The following is an 18,473-nucleotide window of genomic DNA, read 5'->3' as shown; positions in this document are numbered from 1 at the left end:
GAGACTCCAGTATGGCCTTTCAGGAAGTAGTGTGCCCACATATGGCAGCCAGACATGACCTGGTGTGTTTTCTGTCACAGCATTTACAGGCACTCTGCCCTATGTATTGACCTGTGTTCCTTGGGAAAAGGTGGCTTAAATTTTACCAGTGAAGTATTTGATATGTTTGTTACAATTGAAGGAAATAATGTTAAGAATAATGGGTTTAAGTAACACAGAAGATAGTTAATTGTTGCAAGGAGAGCCTGGCAGCTTCTTTGTCCCAGCCGCCCAGCTAGTTTAGCCCTGAAATGACTACATAAAAACTGTATTAATTAAAACACTGCTTGGCCCATTAGCTCTAGCTTTCTTATTGGCTAACTCCTACATCTTTATTTAACCCATTTCTATCAATCTGTATATCACCACGAGGTCGTAGCATACCAGAAAAGTTTCAGCACGTCTACCTCCAGCTGTGAATCCATGGCATCACTCTGACTCTGCTTTCTTTCTCCCAGAATTCAGTTCTGTCTTCTCTGCCTACCTAAATTCTTCCCTATCAGGCCAAGGCAGTTTCTTTACTCGTTAACCAATACAAGCAACACACAGAGGAGACTCCCACATTACTTAATAGGAGAGATTATCTGCCTAGACTGATTTATGAAGCATTAAAGGTCAGAATCAGGAGATCTAGAAATGAGAAAGATACATTTTAGGGTCTTTCCAGGCATAACGTTCTGTGATTTTTGTATTCTCTGTTGACGGCTTTACCTCTGGATAAGTGGTCGGACAGTTAGGAAACTGGGAATCTTTCAGTTACCTCATGACTTAAGGAAGAAATAGATACTTGATTGGATTTACATAGTATGATTCGATTGAGAGAGAGAGTGTGTGTGTGTGTGTGTGTGTGTGTGTGTTTATATGTGTGTTAAAGTCTTATGGGCAAGGGAGTTGTTCTGTGGGTAAAAGCATTAGCTGTGAAAGTGAGGACCTGAGTTATAATCCTCAGAACACAAGTCAAAGCTGGATGCAGAGCAGGAACATAAGTAATCCCAGTGCACTTCTAGGATATGGGAGACAGACAGAAATCATTGAATCACACAGGCTAGCTAGCTCAGCCTGGTAGACATGGCAGGAAAACAGCAAAGAAATCCTTCTTCAAATAAGATACAAACAAGGTAAGGACAGACACCAACAGTATCATCATACTGTTCTTAACACTTACAGATCTTAAGTCCATTTGATTCATTACCTCCCTTAATCCTCTTATTTCTCTGTTAGGTTTCTGTTTGATTGACCTGTCCATTGGTGAGAGAGGAGTGTTGAAATCTCCTACTATTAGTGTGTGTGGTTTGATGACTGCCTTGAGTTTTAGTAATGTTTCTTTTACATAAGTGGGTGCTTTTATATTAGGGGCATATATATTCAGGATTGAGATTTCATCCTGGTGAATTGTTCCTGTTATGAGTAAAAAATGTCCATCTCCATCTCTTTTGATTGATTTTAGTTTGAAGTCAACTTTCTTAGAAATTAGTATGGCCACACCTGCTTGTTTCTTAGGTCCGTTTGCTTGATAAACCTTTTCCCAGCCCTTTACTCTGAGTAGATGTCTGTCTTTGTGGTTGAGGTGTGTTTCTTGTAAGCAGCAGAATGTTGGATCCTGTTTTCGTATCCAATCTCTTAGCCTGTGCCTCTTTATAGGTGAGTTGAGTCCATTGATATTAAGTGATATTAATGACCAGTGGTTGTTAACTCCGGTCATTTTTCCTTTCTTTCTTTCTTTTCTTTGGTAGTAGAGTTTGTGTGTTTCCCTTCTTCAAGTTGTGCTGGTGAAGGGTCTTTAGATGTCTGAGTTATTGTGGGCATTGTTGGACTCCTTGGTTTGTGATTTTCCTTCAGTTACTTTCTGAAGGGCTGGATTTGTGGCTACGTATTGTTTAAATTTGTTTTTATCCTGGAAAACTTTGTTTTCTCCATTTATAGTGAACGAAAGCTTGGCTGGGTATAGTAGTCTGGGCTTGCATCCATGGTCTCGTAGTTTCTGCAGTATATCTATCCAGGACCTTCTGGCTTTCATGGTTTCCATAGAGAAATCAGGTGTAAGTCTGATAGGTTTACCTTTATAGGTAACTTGACCTTTTTCCTTTGCAGCTCTTACTATTCTTTCTTTATTCTGTATGTTTTGTGTTTTGATTATTATATGACGAGGAGATGTTTTTTTTTGATCCAGTCGATTTGGTGTTCTGTATGCTTCTTGGACCTTCAAAGGAATATCTTTCTTAAGGTTGGGAAAGTTTTCTTCTATAATTTTATTAAATATATTTTCTGGACCATTGAGCTGTACTTCTTCTCCTTCTTCTATCCCTATTATTCTTAGGTTTGGTCTTTTTATTGTGTCCCAGATTTCCTGAATGTTTTGTGATGAGAATTTGTTGGTTATGCTGTTTTCTTTGATGAGAGTGTTTATTTTCTCTATGGTATCTTCAGTGTCTGAGATTCTTTCTTCTATCTCTTGTAATCTGTTGGTGGTACTTGTCTCTGTAGTTCCTGTTCGTTTATTCAAATTTTCCATCTCCATCCTTCCCTCGGTTTGTGTTTTCTTTATTACTTCCACTTCGTTCTTCAAGTCTTGAACCGTTTCCCTTACCTGTTTGATTACTTTTTCTTGTTTCTCTTGGTTTTCTTGGGTATCTTTGAGATATTTATTCATTTCCTCTACCTTTTTGTTTGTAATCTCTAATTGGTTGTGGCAGTTTTTCACCTCCTGTTTAAGGTCCTCTATTATTTTCATAAAATTCACTTTTGAGTCGAATTCTTCTAATTCTTCTGTATTAGGGTTTAGACTTCTCATTTCGGGATTCCTGGATCCTGGTGATGTCACGTTGCCTTTCAAGTTGTTGGGGGAATTCTTGCATTGGCGCCTGCCCATCTTTTCCTTCAAATGGAGCCAGGAGAGGCCTGATGTCTTGGACCAGTCTTTGCTGTGACTAACTCTCTAGGTGTATCTCCTCAGTGTAGGGGCAGGAACCGTTCCCTTCCAGGTGAACTCCTCAACACCAAAACATGGATGCGTGGTATTCCAATGACCCGCGTAAAGAAGGCCGAATGCAAGGGGTCGGGCGGGGTCCAGTAGAACACAGGCGACACTGCAGTACAAGCTGGAGGTGCCTGCGCTCCCTTTCGGGGTTGCTGAGGCCTGCCCGCTGCTCTGGTTGGGTAGCCTTAGTGTAGGGGCGTTTGTGCTCTCTACCGGGACCGTCCGCCCCAGGATAGTACACACTCACCCGTCCTGATGAAACTTCTTGGCACCTACACAGGAACTCCTGGATGCCCCAATGAGCCAGGGACTAATGGAAGTAGGGCGCAGGCAGAGCAGGTCCAGCAGATCACAGCAGAGACTGCAGCCCCAGCAGCAGGGGCCCGCTTTCCCTGGCGGGGACCTTGAGGCCTGCCCTCTAGTCAGGGACTCACTGCTCTGGGTTGGTAGCCTTAGTGAAATGGCAGGAAACTGTTCCACAGCTAAGGACCTTGCAGACAAGGCAGGTTTGGGGGTGGGGGTGGGGGCGGGTGTGTAGGAGAGCAAGCCCTGCAGCAGGAGCTGGGGGAGGGGTGTTTGTGCTCTCTACCTGGACAGTCCGCCCCAGGATAGCACACACTCACCCGTCCCGATGAAACTTCTCGGCACCTACACAGGAACTCCTGGATGCCCCAATGAGCCAGGGACTAAGGGAAGTAGGGCGCAGGCAGAGCAGGTCCAGCAGATCACAGCAGAGACTGCAGCCCCAGCAGCAAGGGCCAGCTTTCCCTGGCGGGGACCTTGAGGCCTGCCCTCTGGTCAGGGACTCACTGCTCTGGGTTGGTAGCCTTAGTGAAATGGCAGGAAACTGTTCCACAGCTAAGGACCTTGCAGACAAGGCAGGTTTGGGGGTGGGGGTGGGGGCGGGTGTGTAGGAGAGCAAGCCCTGCAGCAGGAGCTGGGGGAGGGGTGTTTGTGCTCTCTACCGGGACAGTCCGCCCCAGGATAGCACACACTCACCCGTCCCGATGAAACTTCTTGGCACCTACACAGGAACTCCTGGATGCCCCAATGAGCCAGGGACTAAGGGAAGTAGGGCGCAGGCAGAGCAGGTCCAGCAGATCACAGCAGAGACTGCAGCCCCAGCAGCAGGGGCCCGCTTTCCCTGGCGGGGACCTTGAGGCCTGCCCTCTAGTCAAGAACTCACTGCTCTGGGTTGGTAGCCTTAGTGAAATGGCAGGAAACTGTTCCACAGCTAAGGACCTTGCAGACAAGGCAGGTTTGGGGGTGGGGGTGGGGGCGGGTGTGTAGGAGAGCAAGCCCTGCAGCAGGAGCTGGGGGAGGGGTGTTTGTGCTCTCTACCTGGACAGTCCGCCCCAGGATAGCACACACTCACCCGTCCCGATGAAACTTCTCGGCACCTACACAGGAACTCCTGGATGCCCCAATGAGCCAGGGACTAATGGAAGTAGGGCGCAGGCAGAGCAGGTCCAGCAGATCACAGCAGAGACTGCAGCCCCAGCAGCAAGGGCCAGCTTTCCCTGGCGGGGACCTTGAGGCCTGCCCTCTAGTCAAGAAGCAACACTTACAGATCTTAAAACATCTGCTGTGTTCAGGAAATAATCTGGAAAGCCTGTGAAGATCTGTGATGATGACAGAAGGAACAGATAGTATTTGTTCTCTTGAGCCAAGTTCCATATACATTCTGATGTTGCCTGATTTCTGCAGCCCAAGCAGATAATGGTGAAAGGGTGAAAGTTAATTGGGGACCAAAAGGAAGATTTGAGCACAAGGCACATGTCATCAGAAATGACTGTGTGGAGACCTAACATGGATGCGGATCCTGAAAATTAGACAAATGGTCCTGTTAAAGCGTTTTGTTTTGACCAAAAATAATTGCCCGCCATGTCTATCAATTATTTGATTTTCTTGATTTTAATGGGTTTGTAAAGCACACAATTTTAAGTGTAATGTCTGAAATAAAAATTTAGTTAAAATACCTATGATAGTAGGGGCAAGGTTGAATGTCATTGCCAAACTGTTTGTAGTAATGAACAACAGAAGAGAACTACCATGTGTCTGGTGAGCTCCTTAAAGGGACAGCACTTTTCTGAATGTGTAAGAGACAGCACACTTTATTTTTAATCAGTTGTATAGCTTTTACAGCTTAGATAATGCCTGCATCTTCAAGTTTCTTTGGGCATGCTATATAGATTCTAATTAGTTTGACATGTGTGAATTATCACCTGAAATCAAGCAGAAGTTTACTTTGTATTATGTTCGTTGTGAACCTGAACATAGGGATAACAAAGGCATTTAGGTCCTTTCAGGGGGTAAGCTAATTAAAAATTTCAAATGACAGATTTTTGTTTTGTATAGAAAACAAACTGAGGAACCACCCTTCGTCAGGCTGCCAGTGGGACCAGTAGGAGCCTGTGCTCATGGGCTGACTGCTGGCACAGTGGCTTTGATAGCTAAATGGGACAGCAGGGGTCAGGTTGCTGTGGAGTCAGTCATCATCTCTTCTCCCTTCTCACCTTTCTTGAGGAAGGAGGTTAAGTCTCTTCAAAGCAGATCCTGTGGAGTTCTATGTTGTTGAGATTTATTGATGAGTTCTTAGAGACAGGATGAGCCACAGTTGTGTTGCTGTCTCCTCCATGTTGATCTTCGACGTAATGCCTGTATCTCCTTAACTTATGCAGGTGCTGCTGGGGTAGTGAGTATCATTTCAGTGTTGCTGTGGTCTGGGTCTATAAGCTTCTTGCTTTCATTTTGGCTCACTGAGTGAAATGCATATATGCTTAATATGTCTGCTTAACATTTATTTACTTTATTTTATTTTATATTTTAGGATTATTAAAGTCTGGGAAGACCAATTCTGTGGAGTCTCTTCCAGAACTGTTGACCTCAGACTCTGAAGGAAGCTATGCAGGAGTGGGTAGTCCCAGAGATTTACAGTCACCTGATTTTATAGCAGGGTTCCATTCGGATAAGGTCGAGGTTGGTATGATAAAGCATTGTTTCCTTAACACCATGTTGGATGCGCCTACATTTTACCTTCGTTTTCACTATATTCTCTCAGATTTTCTCATACTTCCCTGGTGTTAACAAAAAACTAAAAATAATATGTATAATGTATGTTTTTTATAAGTTATATGATTATTCTAATTGTAGAAATTTTAGTACAGTTTTTAATCCTTTATGATTCTAATCTTTTTGCATATAAAATATAATGATGCTGTACATATTGATATAACATTGAATGTTGAATATAATTCTGAAAGGTATATTTGTAGCTAAATTCTAGAAACATTTTAGGAAGTGGCTGTTAAAATAAAATTTATAAGAGAAAAATAATTTTGATAGTAAGCTTGGTTTCAAATTTTGTCGTTTCTCTCCTGTTCCTCTGGGCTGCTGGCTGAATGACTTTTCAACTGCCGCAGTCCTCCTTAGCTCTGAGGAGGCTTTCTTGGGACACCTTTAAATACCTGCTCCACAGTTTTCTTTCCAGGAAGGAAAACAGTTACATTTTTAGAAATTGAGTCATTTTTGTGCATCCTTTGCCGTATTCACAAAACATATTGGAACATCTAGGAGTTTCTGAGACTATGAATTTGTTCTTCTTACAAAGTGTTCGGGTTTAACGCAGAACTTTGAAGGAAATTGTTGTTCTCATAAGGTTAATCTGCAGGACAGTGAGTGGAAGGAAGTTGAATCTTTTGCAATAGCTGTGACTTCAAGACTCCTTTGAAGTGTCAATATTATTTTATTGTAGTATTTATTACTTAAAATACTACATCCTAGAGTGGATTATAAAGCATTTGTACCAAATTTTTATGTCTAAAGTGGATTTTATTTCTAAAATAGGAATTTTAATATTACTGCTTCATATATATACTGCTTGTATTTTTGTTTGTTTGCTATTTGTCTGAGTAGAAGTTTAAGGTGTGGACTTTCTTTCCTGTGTTCCTAGCAGCTTGTAGTAAGTGATGAGGGTGAGCTGGCCAAGTGCTGGGCCTAGAAACACAACTGGCAAGTGTTAGCTGATTGGGTGTCGCTGACTAGACACACTAAACTACTAAGTTAGACGCTTGCCATTATGACTTAGGCTCTCTTTTTTTTTCACAGGGGAGAGCTAAACCGTATGTGAATGGTACACCTCCTGCATGTGCTAGGGAAGATTTCAAACCATGGGAAAAATCACCGACATCTAAATCTGCTCCCCAGTTCATTCCCAGTAACAGAGTCGACACTACAGGCTCTTCCAGTTGGGTTGCTGGCTCTTGCAGGTAGGATTTTCTTTTTTCTTATTTATTTATTTTAATTTTTTTTTCATATGATATATTCTGGTCATGGTTTCTCCTCCCAGATTCTCACCCACATCCCTACCCATCCAACTCCATGCGTGTGTTCTTTCTTTCTTTAGAAATCAAACAGGCAACAAAAAAACATTCAACAGAATTAAACAAAAAAGAAAAACCACAGGAAATACACATAACAGATACACCCAAAATCCAAAAGCCATAAAAACACAAAATCATAAACTATAATAATATAAGTAAAAGTTTGGAAATATTAAAAAAGATGCCCAAACAAAGCAATATGAGGCAAAACGTCTACAAAGTGCTATTGGGTTCATTTGTGTTGGTCATGTACTGCTGGTTTTGGGGGTCTGTGCTTAAGAGTGATTTGTTTCCCTAATGAGACTCCATTGGAGAAAACTATTTTTTGCTTAGCAAGCAGTTGTCAGTTGGAGATACTTTCTGAGTTAAGTACAGGAGATCATGCCTATGTTCCCCTCTCACTGCTGGGACGCTCTTTGGCTTAGACCTGTGGAGGTCCTGTGCATGCTGCCATAGTCTCCGTGAGTTCATCTGTGCAGCAATTCCGTTATGTCTGGAAGATGCTGTTTCCTTGCTCTCCTCCATTCCCCCTGACTCTTAAAAGATCTCTACTTCCTCTTTCACATGGTTCCTGTAGACCTGCAGGGCAGGGGGAAGCTTTGGTTAGGGCATGCCATTTAAGACTAGGTGTTTCCAAGTCTCCTCTCTGCACATGGTCCAGTTGTGGGTCTCTGTCTGTTTCCATCTGCTGCAGGAGGAAGCTTCTCTGTTGATGGCTGACACTCATGTATAAGTATAGCAGAATGCCATAAGGAGTCATTTTATTGTTCATTTAGCAGGACAGTAGCTTGGCTTTTCCCTAGGCCTGTGGCCTATCAAGTGTTATGTTTTTAGCTACCCAAGCAGTGTCACGTATGTTCCATCTCATGGAGTGGGTCTTAAGTGCAGTCAGATAGTTGTAGTGGAGGACAGGAGAGAGAGGGAACATCACCTACCCGAGTCGCAACCTGGTGTGGCCACTACGGATATGGTTTTCATCCTACTCTACTTCTCTAAGAGATTGCTGTATAGTTTTAGCCAAGTGAATATATTCAATGAAGAGTATTAATTTATACAGAGAAAATCATCTGCATGCTTAAAAGTTGCTTTCCAGCCTTCCCTCCTCCAGGTATAATTTATTATAATATCTTCAGTGATATGTAAGTTGTGTGATACTTAGAACCATCTTTTAATTATTTTGATAAACATTTAAAGAATAGCTGGTATAAAGTCAACAGTGAGACTGACTCTCTGTTTCAGCACCATGTATGTTCACAAAGTCCTTAGCAGTTATAGGATTCTCGATATTAGTGTGTACACCAGCATTTTACATCAATGTGAAGTATTGCCTAGTGAGAATAATAGTAGACTTTGTTTTAAAACATTTTTAATACTGATATTTTATAATTTTTAAATTTATATTGTTACTATTTTGAGAATTTCAGACACCAGTACTGGATTAGCGTATTTCCACTACTCTTCAACAACTCCTCCTGCCTTTCATGTTCAAACTCATGATCTCTAGCTTTGTAATTATTATTGCTTCATATGTATGTATGTATTTATATATGTACATAAACACACAAACTACTGAGTTCATTTAGTTTTCCTCATATGTACATGTGATTAGAGCTTGGGATTGGATAGCCTATCAGGGAGCTTGTCCCTAGAGGAAACTGATTCCCTTGCTCTCAGCAGCCATCGATTGCCTGTAGGAGGAGCCTTCTAAAACTTCCTTTGCCCATGTTGGCTTGGGTCCTGGTAGTGTCATTATGCAGGCCTTGCATAGACAACCTTATTGCTAAGATGCTATGGGTACAGCTTTCCTGCCATGACTTAAAACATCTAGTAGCAGAATTTCTTAGTGAAAATAAATGATATATGAGTCTTGAATATATAATATAAATTATTCTTAGCTATATCATAGATTTCACTTGTATTAAAACCGTACCTGTAAATTATATGTAAGACTGATGATAATTAATTTGTAGTCTAGGTAATAATTTTGTTAGCTTCAACCAACCTCAAAAAAGGTATTCTGAATGACAGCTACTCTCATAGATACGTATATGATTACTTTAAAGTCTTCAAGTTGAGCAATAACCTAAAATTATTCTAATAAAACAAAAGCTACTTTTGGAGATTGTAGAATTTTTTTCCTCTAACAGTGCAACTCCTATAGCCCCAGGATCTCTTTTTTTACCTTACAGTGCAGCTGCCCGCCCTCCAGTGGGAGGGAGTTCTTTAGTATTGTTGAGCACTGCCATATTTTCTGAAAAATGCCTGTTTTTGTTAATAATAGATGGTAGTGAGTATTTCATTTGTTTTTGAAAATGAAATGATTTTTCAGCTTCATTTATCTTTAAGGATAAGATTTTTATTAGAATTTAGTGAGTTCTTTTGCCTAATTTAGATGACATAGGACTCCTTTTGTTTGGCTTTTGTTTTATTAGAATAATTTTAGGTTATTGCTCAACTTGAAGACTTTAAAGTAATCATATACGTATCTATGAGAGTAGCTGTCATTTAGAATACCTTTTTTGAGGTTGGTTGAAGCTAACAAAATTATTACCTAGACTACAAATTAATTATCATCAGTCTTACATATAATTTACAGGTACGGTTAAATTTGGTGTTGGGCATTATAAGTAATGAATGCTTTTTTATCCATCTGTTTGTCTATCTATCTATTTATTTATTTTTGTCTTTTAGTCCTGTGAGTCCTCCTGTTGTGGATTTCAGAACCATCATGGAAACAGAAGAAAGTAGACAAAAATATGGCGCAGCACCAAAGTCAAACTTAGGGTTGGTTAAAAAATATTAAGACAAATGTCTGTGTTGTATTCTGTCCTACAGAATTGGAATGACATACTAGGTCTTTACTCTTATATTTATACAATTGATGTAATGATTATAAAGGTACCTATCTCTGATAGGTAACAGCCTCAGTGCTGTTTGCCAGCTGTGTGCTAATGACTGAGTTGGTCTGATGCACTAATGCAGTGGAGTGGGGTGTTGCATGCTAGAAGGCTAGTAGACAGTTGTCATTGAAGTGATCATAAAGTCTCATTACTGCAGAAATGCACAAGTCCAATGCGGGGTCTTGTGAAAAATATGGTATTCTGGGGGTTCATGTTTAACCATTATTTGATCATCAGCAGTATAAACTGAAACAATTGAAAATTAATAGAAAACATGTTATGATGATCTTGATTAAACAGACATTAATGCTAAGAGGTTTGATTTTTGTTTCAAGTACAATGATTTCTTAGGAAACTGAAATTTCTTAGAAGCAGTGAAGCCAGTAGAAATAATTGGTTTACTCTAATTTAATTTTTAGAAAAATTATTTCTCATGGAGTCAAACTTTCTCAGAGGCAACGGAAAATGATTGCATTGACCACCAAAGAAAATAGTTCAGGAACAAATACCTTGGAACCAGTTCTGACAGCTCCTTCAAAGTCCCCCAAGCCTGTGAATGCATGGTATGCTCTTATTGTTAAAGTTCAGGCGTCTTCCCTTGGCTTTTGAGTTCCCCTGCATGTGTTTCTAAAGTCCTTCTAAATATTTCATTTCCCTTGTTGCTTTTTAACTTAAGTGTTGGAACTTGTACAGTACAGACTTCTAAAAGATGTTTGTTTTATTATAATTTTAGATGTATTGACAGACATCATGGTTTCAAAACTGTGGATTTATGTTTTACTTTTGGATGTCATTCTTGCCATTCTGTAGTTTCTGTTGAAGAGAGATTTAGTGTTTCAATTTAAGGAACAAATACACTAAAACTTGACAACGGCAAACTTGAGTTTTGATAATATGGTCCTTTGGTCCTTCTGTGTACATTCTTGGTTGCTTCCCATAGTACAGCTGAAGCAGCCATCAGTTGTTCGAGCAGTGCTGTTGACTTTGTGTTGCACCTTGGGAGTTTGCACCATCACAATCTTCCCATGGTGGTCACATTGCTAGCAACCATCTCCAAAGATGAGTTGTGTAAAATGTTATCTTTGCCTCCTTTCTAGTTTCCCTTTTTGGAAGCTCATATCATAATGCTTGGGACCCAGTTTAAGAGAAAGGTACATGGATAGAGGGCAGGGTGGGATAGGGACAGGAGAATTCTGTCAGTGTTCATGACTGTCACTCTGTTCCTGGTTGTTGTTTTCTACCACTGAAAATAGAAATTATTTTGAAGAGAATAGCAAAAAATTGATTTTGCTCTGAGTCTGCCTTCCAGAGGAGCAATAGGTGTGAATCAGGGCCAGCGAGGAGGGAAGCAAAGGCACAGGAACTATGAAAACCAGCTAAGAGCTGTTGGAGATTTGATGTGGGCCTGTTGCAGCACTCGGGGTTTCTCTAAACACAGGCAAAACCGGGTTTAAAAACTGCTGTCAGGATTCTAGATGTTACTGTATGTGAGAGGGGTTGTTAGATACTTGAGGATACTTTGAGCTTAATAATATGGATTTCGCAGTGGCATCAGTTAACTTATTTTAAAAGCCAGCAGCAAACAAGGACAGGGAGTTTCAGGATCTTTCCTGGCAACAGCTTTCTTGGCACCTATGTTCCGTGGTCTGTCTCATTTGCTGTGGTAGATTTTGGCCTTTATATAGTACTCCCGATTCAGATTCTGCGATCAGTCCTTTCAGTGTGTAAATGATCCTCCCATTTGCTGTGTGTGAAGCAGATATCCACGTATACACTGTATACACACTGCAAGAATGTCCAAATTGTCAGTACTGCAGTAACTAAAACCCGATAACAGCTTTGTCATCTCTCATTGATGTTTGGCTAAACATTTTTAAAAAGTACAGTGATGCAGAGTAATGAAAGGGAGGGAGTGTGACTAAATATAACCATGTAGCAATATATTGATAGGGGAAGTCAAAAAGCCATACTGTATGATTCATTCATAAAAAGTTAAAAATAGTGTTTGATTAGCACTACTGTTTGCTTCAGAGGTCTCTGTTATGGTTCATTTTTATGTCTTGTATTAGTATGTTGATTCTTTTGCTTTTCTGCTCCAGTTGGATATACTGTGTGCCTACGTGTATAATTGTATGATTCCTTACAGTCTCCCTTTTGGGATCCCACATATGTTGATGATCTTTGATGTCTTTCCCTTATTTCCAAGATCTTAGTTTTCTAATGAGCAACTTCTGCTTCTACTGACAAGGTCTGCATATTTAGGTGCTAGAATTCTCGAAGCTGAAGGCGGTGACCACTGGTGCTCAGTTCTCAACATTTGGCATAGGTCTTCACGTGCTTTACCGTTTAAACTTTACGCACAGCACACAGCTTATTATTCCTGTTTTCCATTTCCCTTGTGATTTCAAGTCAACTTTTCCTTGTACTGCGGTAGGTGACATCTGGCACCCCAGCCACACCACAGAAGGTCTGGTCCGATGGGTTTCTCCGGAAAATAGGAGTTTGTGAGGCTCTTTCTGTCCGACCAATTCAGTTTCTGTTTTCCTCCACACAGACCAGTTGTCCTTGTAGCTGCCGACTGCTGCAGTCATGCTGACCTCAGGCTGCTGTGCATTTATATCTTGTTCTGATAATTATGTTTAGGGAAAGCGATGAGGTATTTGAAACCTCAGATTTTGATGTTTAAATTTAGTCAACTCTTCCCCCGTGATCATTGGCAGCATGAGCTAAAAAACCCCATGCACATGGCACTATCTTTCTAAAATGCAAAGGAAATGGAGTATTGCTTATTATGGAGAGTTCAAGGAATATGAGGAAAAAAATGCCATTAAATTTGGCAGAAATATGTGGATATTTGAAAAATAATTGTGCCATGATTAAATATAACTGATACTTATTACAAAGTCTTTATGAGAACACAACTGAAAAACTTAGGTACAAACAAATGAGTGATTAATTTTATATATCTTAAGGTATCAAGACAATTCATATAACTGACAACATACAAATTATTTTGACTTCTAAGCAGAAGTAGTATCTAAATTTATTAATGATTGAAAATAAATGATTTATGTTTAATATTCTTTTATAACTTTAGACTCAACTATATTTTTTCTTAAGACTTTTTTCCCCCCGTGGTGCTAGAGATTGAACTTAGGCCTTAGGTGTGCAAGGCAAGTGCTCTGCCACTGAGCTGTACTGCAGCACTGCCTAGGAACTTTCAAAGGCTGCTTTTCTGGGAAGTTCTTAGGATTTATTATACATTGCTTTTATTTATACTCATTAAACACTAAGCTGATATAACTTTTAAAATGTATATGCAAGTATGTATGTGTAGATATCTATTTAGAATAATATACATAATATATTATTAGCAGCCTGTGACGTTATATGCATTTTATCTTGTTATTGGCATAGATCAGAAAATATTTGTTAGAAATTTAAAGAATGCATTTATATAAAATAATTAGTTAAAGTTTAGTGTTTAGGAACATTGAGGCATGTTTAGTATAAATTGAAATAAATATTGTGATTTTTCTTTCTTGAATTAGTATATGTCTGTAAAGCTTAAATTGAGCTTAAGACAAAAATAAACTTAATATGCTGCTTTTGATATATATTTTAATTGTTAATTATGTAGAAAATACATAAAGTACAGTTAATCACATTATTCAATATAATACATAATTTCATTTTTGAGTGAGACACGTGAGCTGTGAAAACATATATGTAATGTATGGTGACTACTGCTGAGACGCCATCCCTTTACATGCTAGTTAAAAAATAATTGGCAGAGTTTAAATTATATTCTTGTTTAGAAAAGTAGAAAATAAATCTAAAGTTAGCATTTTAATCTGCCTTGTAGGTGAGCTTTATAGAATGAATGTAGGATGGTGGTATATTTTTTAGCTACTTACATTTCATTATCTGTAGATTCACCTAATAAGGTTTGACTTTTGTAGATATTTTTATATTTGTCTTTTAGATTAATGTAAAATGTGCAGTTAACTAAAGCACAAATGAGCCTGCTAAACCTTAACACTGTGGTTGGGGCAGTGTTCACAATGCATGAAGTCATTCTCCATGTTCCCAGGATATAGTTGTGCCCTTGCTACCTACAGTTAGGTGTGGCCATGGAAAACGCTAGCTAGAATGGGGTTTTGCCTTTGAACGAAGTTCCAGCCAATTGAATCATAAAACTACTGTGAAACTTTGAGTGTGTGTGCGATCTGGGCACTTCTCGTTTTCAAATGTTTTACTTGGAGAAATATGTTTTTCACTATCACCTTGTGGAAAATATATAGTCTGTGTGGCCTGGTGTGATGTCTGAATGTAAATTCTTTTGAGCTAGCTTATATAAAATAATTGCAGTTATTTAGCCTTTTTGACCTGAAAATTATTATTCATTAAAGTTACTGGGGCTAAGGAACAAAATCCTGACTAATTTTTGTATGGATATAAGTTTCTGCAAATATTTCTCCATAAATTTTCTGTGGCTTTTAGAATGGATAATAACCAACGCCCGAGTTCGGAAAGCAAAATTGTGGGAAACAAGACACTGTTTTAAATCTGGGCATAACCAGTGGAAAGGGCCGGGCTTGCTTAGACCGCCGCATTAGCTGCTTTATAGGTGGTTACTGTGCATGGCTAATGAGAGTGCGAGTTTGAGATATTCTGTAACTGCTCTTATTTAGTAGTTTTATTACCCTAAGCAGGGAACTGTTTTTGTCTGGAAAGAACTTGGCAGGGTGTGTGCTGTTTACTACATGTGGGAATTCCTAGACTCGTGAGTGAATCTGACAGCTTGTGCTGTGCCAGCAGGAGTTACCGAGCTCCTGTATTTATAAGCAAGCTGATTGCCAGGATCTTCAACAATGCTCCCAGTCCCTCATGTCCCTGTCCTTTGTGCCATCCCTACCTTCAGATGTGTATGGATTAGGGCCAAGGCTACAAAGGAAATGAAGGTGGTTTTTCTAAATGGACTTTGGATTTTTGTATTGTGTATGTATGTGTGTGTTGTGGACAAGTTATTTATGATAAAGCCAAATCCAGATTAATTTTTTTTGAAAAAGTGTTTTTTTAAATTTTTTTATTATTAAAATTTTTTTCTTTTTTTTATTATTAAATTTTTTTTTATTAAAAGTTTCCGCCTCCTCCCCGCCTCCCTTTCCCCTCCCCCTTCCCCCTCCCCCCTCCCCCCTCCCCTCCCCTTCCCTTCCCTCTCCAGTCCAAAGAGCAGTCAGGGTTCCCTGCCCTGTGGGAAGTCCAAGGTTCTCCCTCCTCCATCCAGGTCTAGGAAGGTGAGCATCCAAACAGGCTAGGCTTCCACAAAGCCAGTACATGCAGTAGGATGAAAACTCAGTGCCATTGTCCTTGGCTTCTCAGCAGCCCTCATTGTCCACCATGTTCAGAGAGTCCGGTTTTATCCCATGCATTTTCACTCCAGCTGGCCTTGGTGAGCTCCCAATAGATCAGCCCTCCCCCCCTAACCCCCGTCTCAGTGGATGGGTGCCCCCCTTGCAACTTGACTTCCTTGCTCATGTTCTCCCTCCTTCTGTTCCTCATTTGGACCTTGGGAGCTCAGTCCATTGCTCCAATGTGGGTCTCTGTCTCTGTCTCCATCCATTGCCAGATGAAGTTTCTATGGTGATATGCAAGATATTCATTAGTATGGCTATAGGATCGGGCCATTTCAGGCTCTCTCTCCTTGGACCTAGTTGGTCTCTCTGGACCCCTGGGAACCCCTCTAGAGTCAAGGCTCTTGCCAACCCTAAAATGGCTCCCTTAATTAAGATATATACTTCCCTGCTCCCATAGCCATCATTCCATTATCCGAACCATCCCATCCCCCAAGCTCTCCCCATCCTCCCCTTCTCACTTGTCTCTCCCCATCTCCCCTTTCCCCCATCCCCCCCCCCCAGTTCCCAATTTTTGCCCAGCAATCTTGTCTACTTCCAATATCCAGGAGGATAACTGTATGTTTTTCTTTGGGTTCACCTTCTTATATAGCTTCTCTAGGATCGCGAATTATAGGCTCAATGTCCTATATTTATGACTAGAAACCAATTATGAGTGAGTACATCCCATGTTCATTTTTTTGGGTCTGGGTTACCTCACTCAGGATAGTGTTTTCTATTTCCATCCATTTGCATGCAAAATTCAAAAAGTCATTCTTTTTTACCGCTGAATAGTACTCTAATATGTATATATTCCACACTTTCTTCATCCATTCTTCCATGGAAGGGCATCTAGGTTGTTTCCAGGTTCTGGCTATTACAAATAATGAACATAGCTGAACAAATACTTTTGCAGTATGATAGGGCATCTCTTGGGTATATTCCCAAGAGTGGTATTGCTGGGTCCTAGGGTAGGTTGATCCCAAATTTCCTGAGAAACCGCCACACTGCTTTCCATAGTGGTTGCACAAGTTTGCATTCCCACCAGCAATGGATGAGTGTACCCCTTACTCCACATCCTCTCCAGCAAAGGCGAAACTGTTATCAAAAACCTCCCTTCCAAAAAAGGCCCAGGGCCAGATGGTTTCAATGCAGAATTCTACCAGAACTTCCAAGAAGAGCTAATACCTATACTCCTTAATGTATTTCACAATATAGAAACAGAAGAGTCATTGCCAAATTCATTTTATGAAGCTACAGTTACCCTGATACCAAAACGACACAAAGACCCAATCAAGAAAGAGAATTACAGGCCTATCTCACTCATGAACATCGACGCAAAAATTCTCAATAAAATACTGGCAAACCGAATCCAAGAACACATTAGAAAAATTATCCATTATGATCAAGTAGGCTTCATCCCAGAGATGCAGGGCTGGTTCAACATGCGCAAATCTATCAATGTAATCCATCATATAAATAAACTGAAAGAAAAAAACCATATGATCATTTCATTAGATGCTGAAAAAGCATTTGACAAAAGTGTTTTTTTTTAACCCAAATACTTTATTAGTTCATGGTTCCAATTTAGATTTGTAAAGAAGTTTTTTTGTCTCCTACTGCTTGAGATTTTACTTAAAGTAAGTGACTTTAACTGTGGACACAGCATGTGCTGGTGAATGGGTCTAACTGTAGCACGATTAATAAGAACCCAAAGAACAGATGTTGGGGTTCAACCTGAAGGCCAGAGAAGCCAAACAGCCAGCCACTGGCTCTTACCTCTGCCTCAGTCTGAAATGGCGACCCTGCCTCCAGGAATCTCAGGATGAGACTGTGTGTGAGAGCTGTCTTCCCCCGTTTTATATTCCTCTCTAGGGCTGGAGTTAAAGGCGTGCACCACTACCACCTGGTTTCTGTGTCAAACTAGTGTGACTACTGGGATTAAAGGTGTGTGTCACCACTGTCTGTTTGTACAAGTGATCAGTGGGGCTGTCTTATTCTCTGCTCTTTTGGCAGATTTTATTAAAATACAAATGAAATACCACTACATCTAATTTAGACTCGTTACTGAGTTCTCTTAGGTCTGTTTCTTCCTCTTTTACTCCATCAACATGAGAAGTGTCTGTCAGCATTGAAATGGGGGACCATTAAGTTCTCAAACTTTTTCCAAAATTATTTACTTTGTCTTTTACATGTTTACATGAATTTTGTCAAAAATAAATATAAACAAATAAAGAAAGGACTTATGAACTTTTTTTTTTACTCATTATCTTAAATCTGCAGATCAATTTGAGGATTGACAATTTAGTATGCTCCGAATTGTGAACATAGCAATCTTAGGTTTTTTTTTTCCCAGCAGTTTTTATAATAATGTACAAATCATATATATATATATATACATGTGTATATATATATATGATTTGTATATATATATACACATATATACATACATATACACACACACACATATATACACACACCTAAGGATTTTGTTTGTGAAGCCTCTCTTGACTGGATCATAGGATTTTTTTGTGGGATTTCCTCATCCTGTCATCTTAGTATGATGAATTATATACATTGATTGACTTTTGGTGGGTGTTTTTATTATTTCTGAAATAAAGCCCTCTTCTTAATTATATATTATTGTTTTTATAAATTACTGGACATTACTGTTATCTTAGAATATTCTCACTAGACTCCTTTTTATAATTGTTGTTCCCTTCTCCTCTCAGAGTCAATGACTGGTAATTTTCTTTGTTGCTGGTAGTTTAGTTTTATT

At 39.7% G+C, this 18,473-nt stretch overlaps 1 protein-coding gene across 2 annotated transcripts in view; it reads left to right on the top strand.

Moving 5' to 3' along the window:
* Positions 1–18,473, top strand: part of Ibtk (inhibitor of Bruton tyrosine kinase) — a 74,692-nt gene that overhangs the window by 42,851 nt on the left and 13,368 nt on the right. For both annotated transcript variants that reach the window (XM_057767099.1, XM_057767098.1), the window contains exons 22-25: positions 5,847–5,995; positions 7,124–7,284; positions 10,090–10,182; positions 10,718–10,861. In XM_057767099.1, coding sequence (XP_057623082.1) covers positions 5,847–5,995; positions 7,124–7,284; positions 10,090–10,182; positions 10,718–10,861 — 547 coding nt within the window. The remainder of the gene's footprint in view (positions 1–5,846; positions 5,996–7,123; positions 7,285–10,089; positions 10,183–10,717; positions 10,862–18,473) is intronic.

This window comes from Chionomys nivalis, chromosome 4 (genome assembly GCF_950005125.1).
Source record: "Chionomys nivalis chromosome 4, mChiNiv1.1, whole genome shotgun sequence".
NCBI lineage: Eukaryota > Metazoa > Chordata > Mammalia > Rodentia > Cricetidae > Chionomys > Chionomys nivalis.
This window is presented reverse-complemented; position numbering and strand designations above follow the sequence as displayed.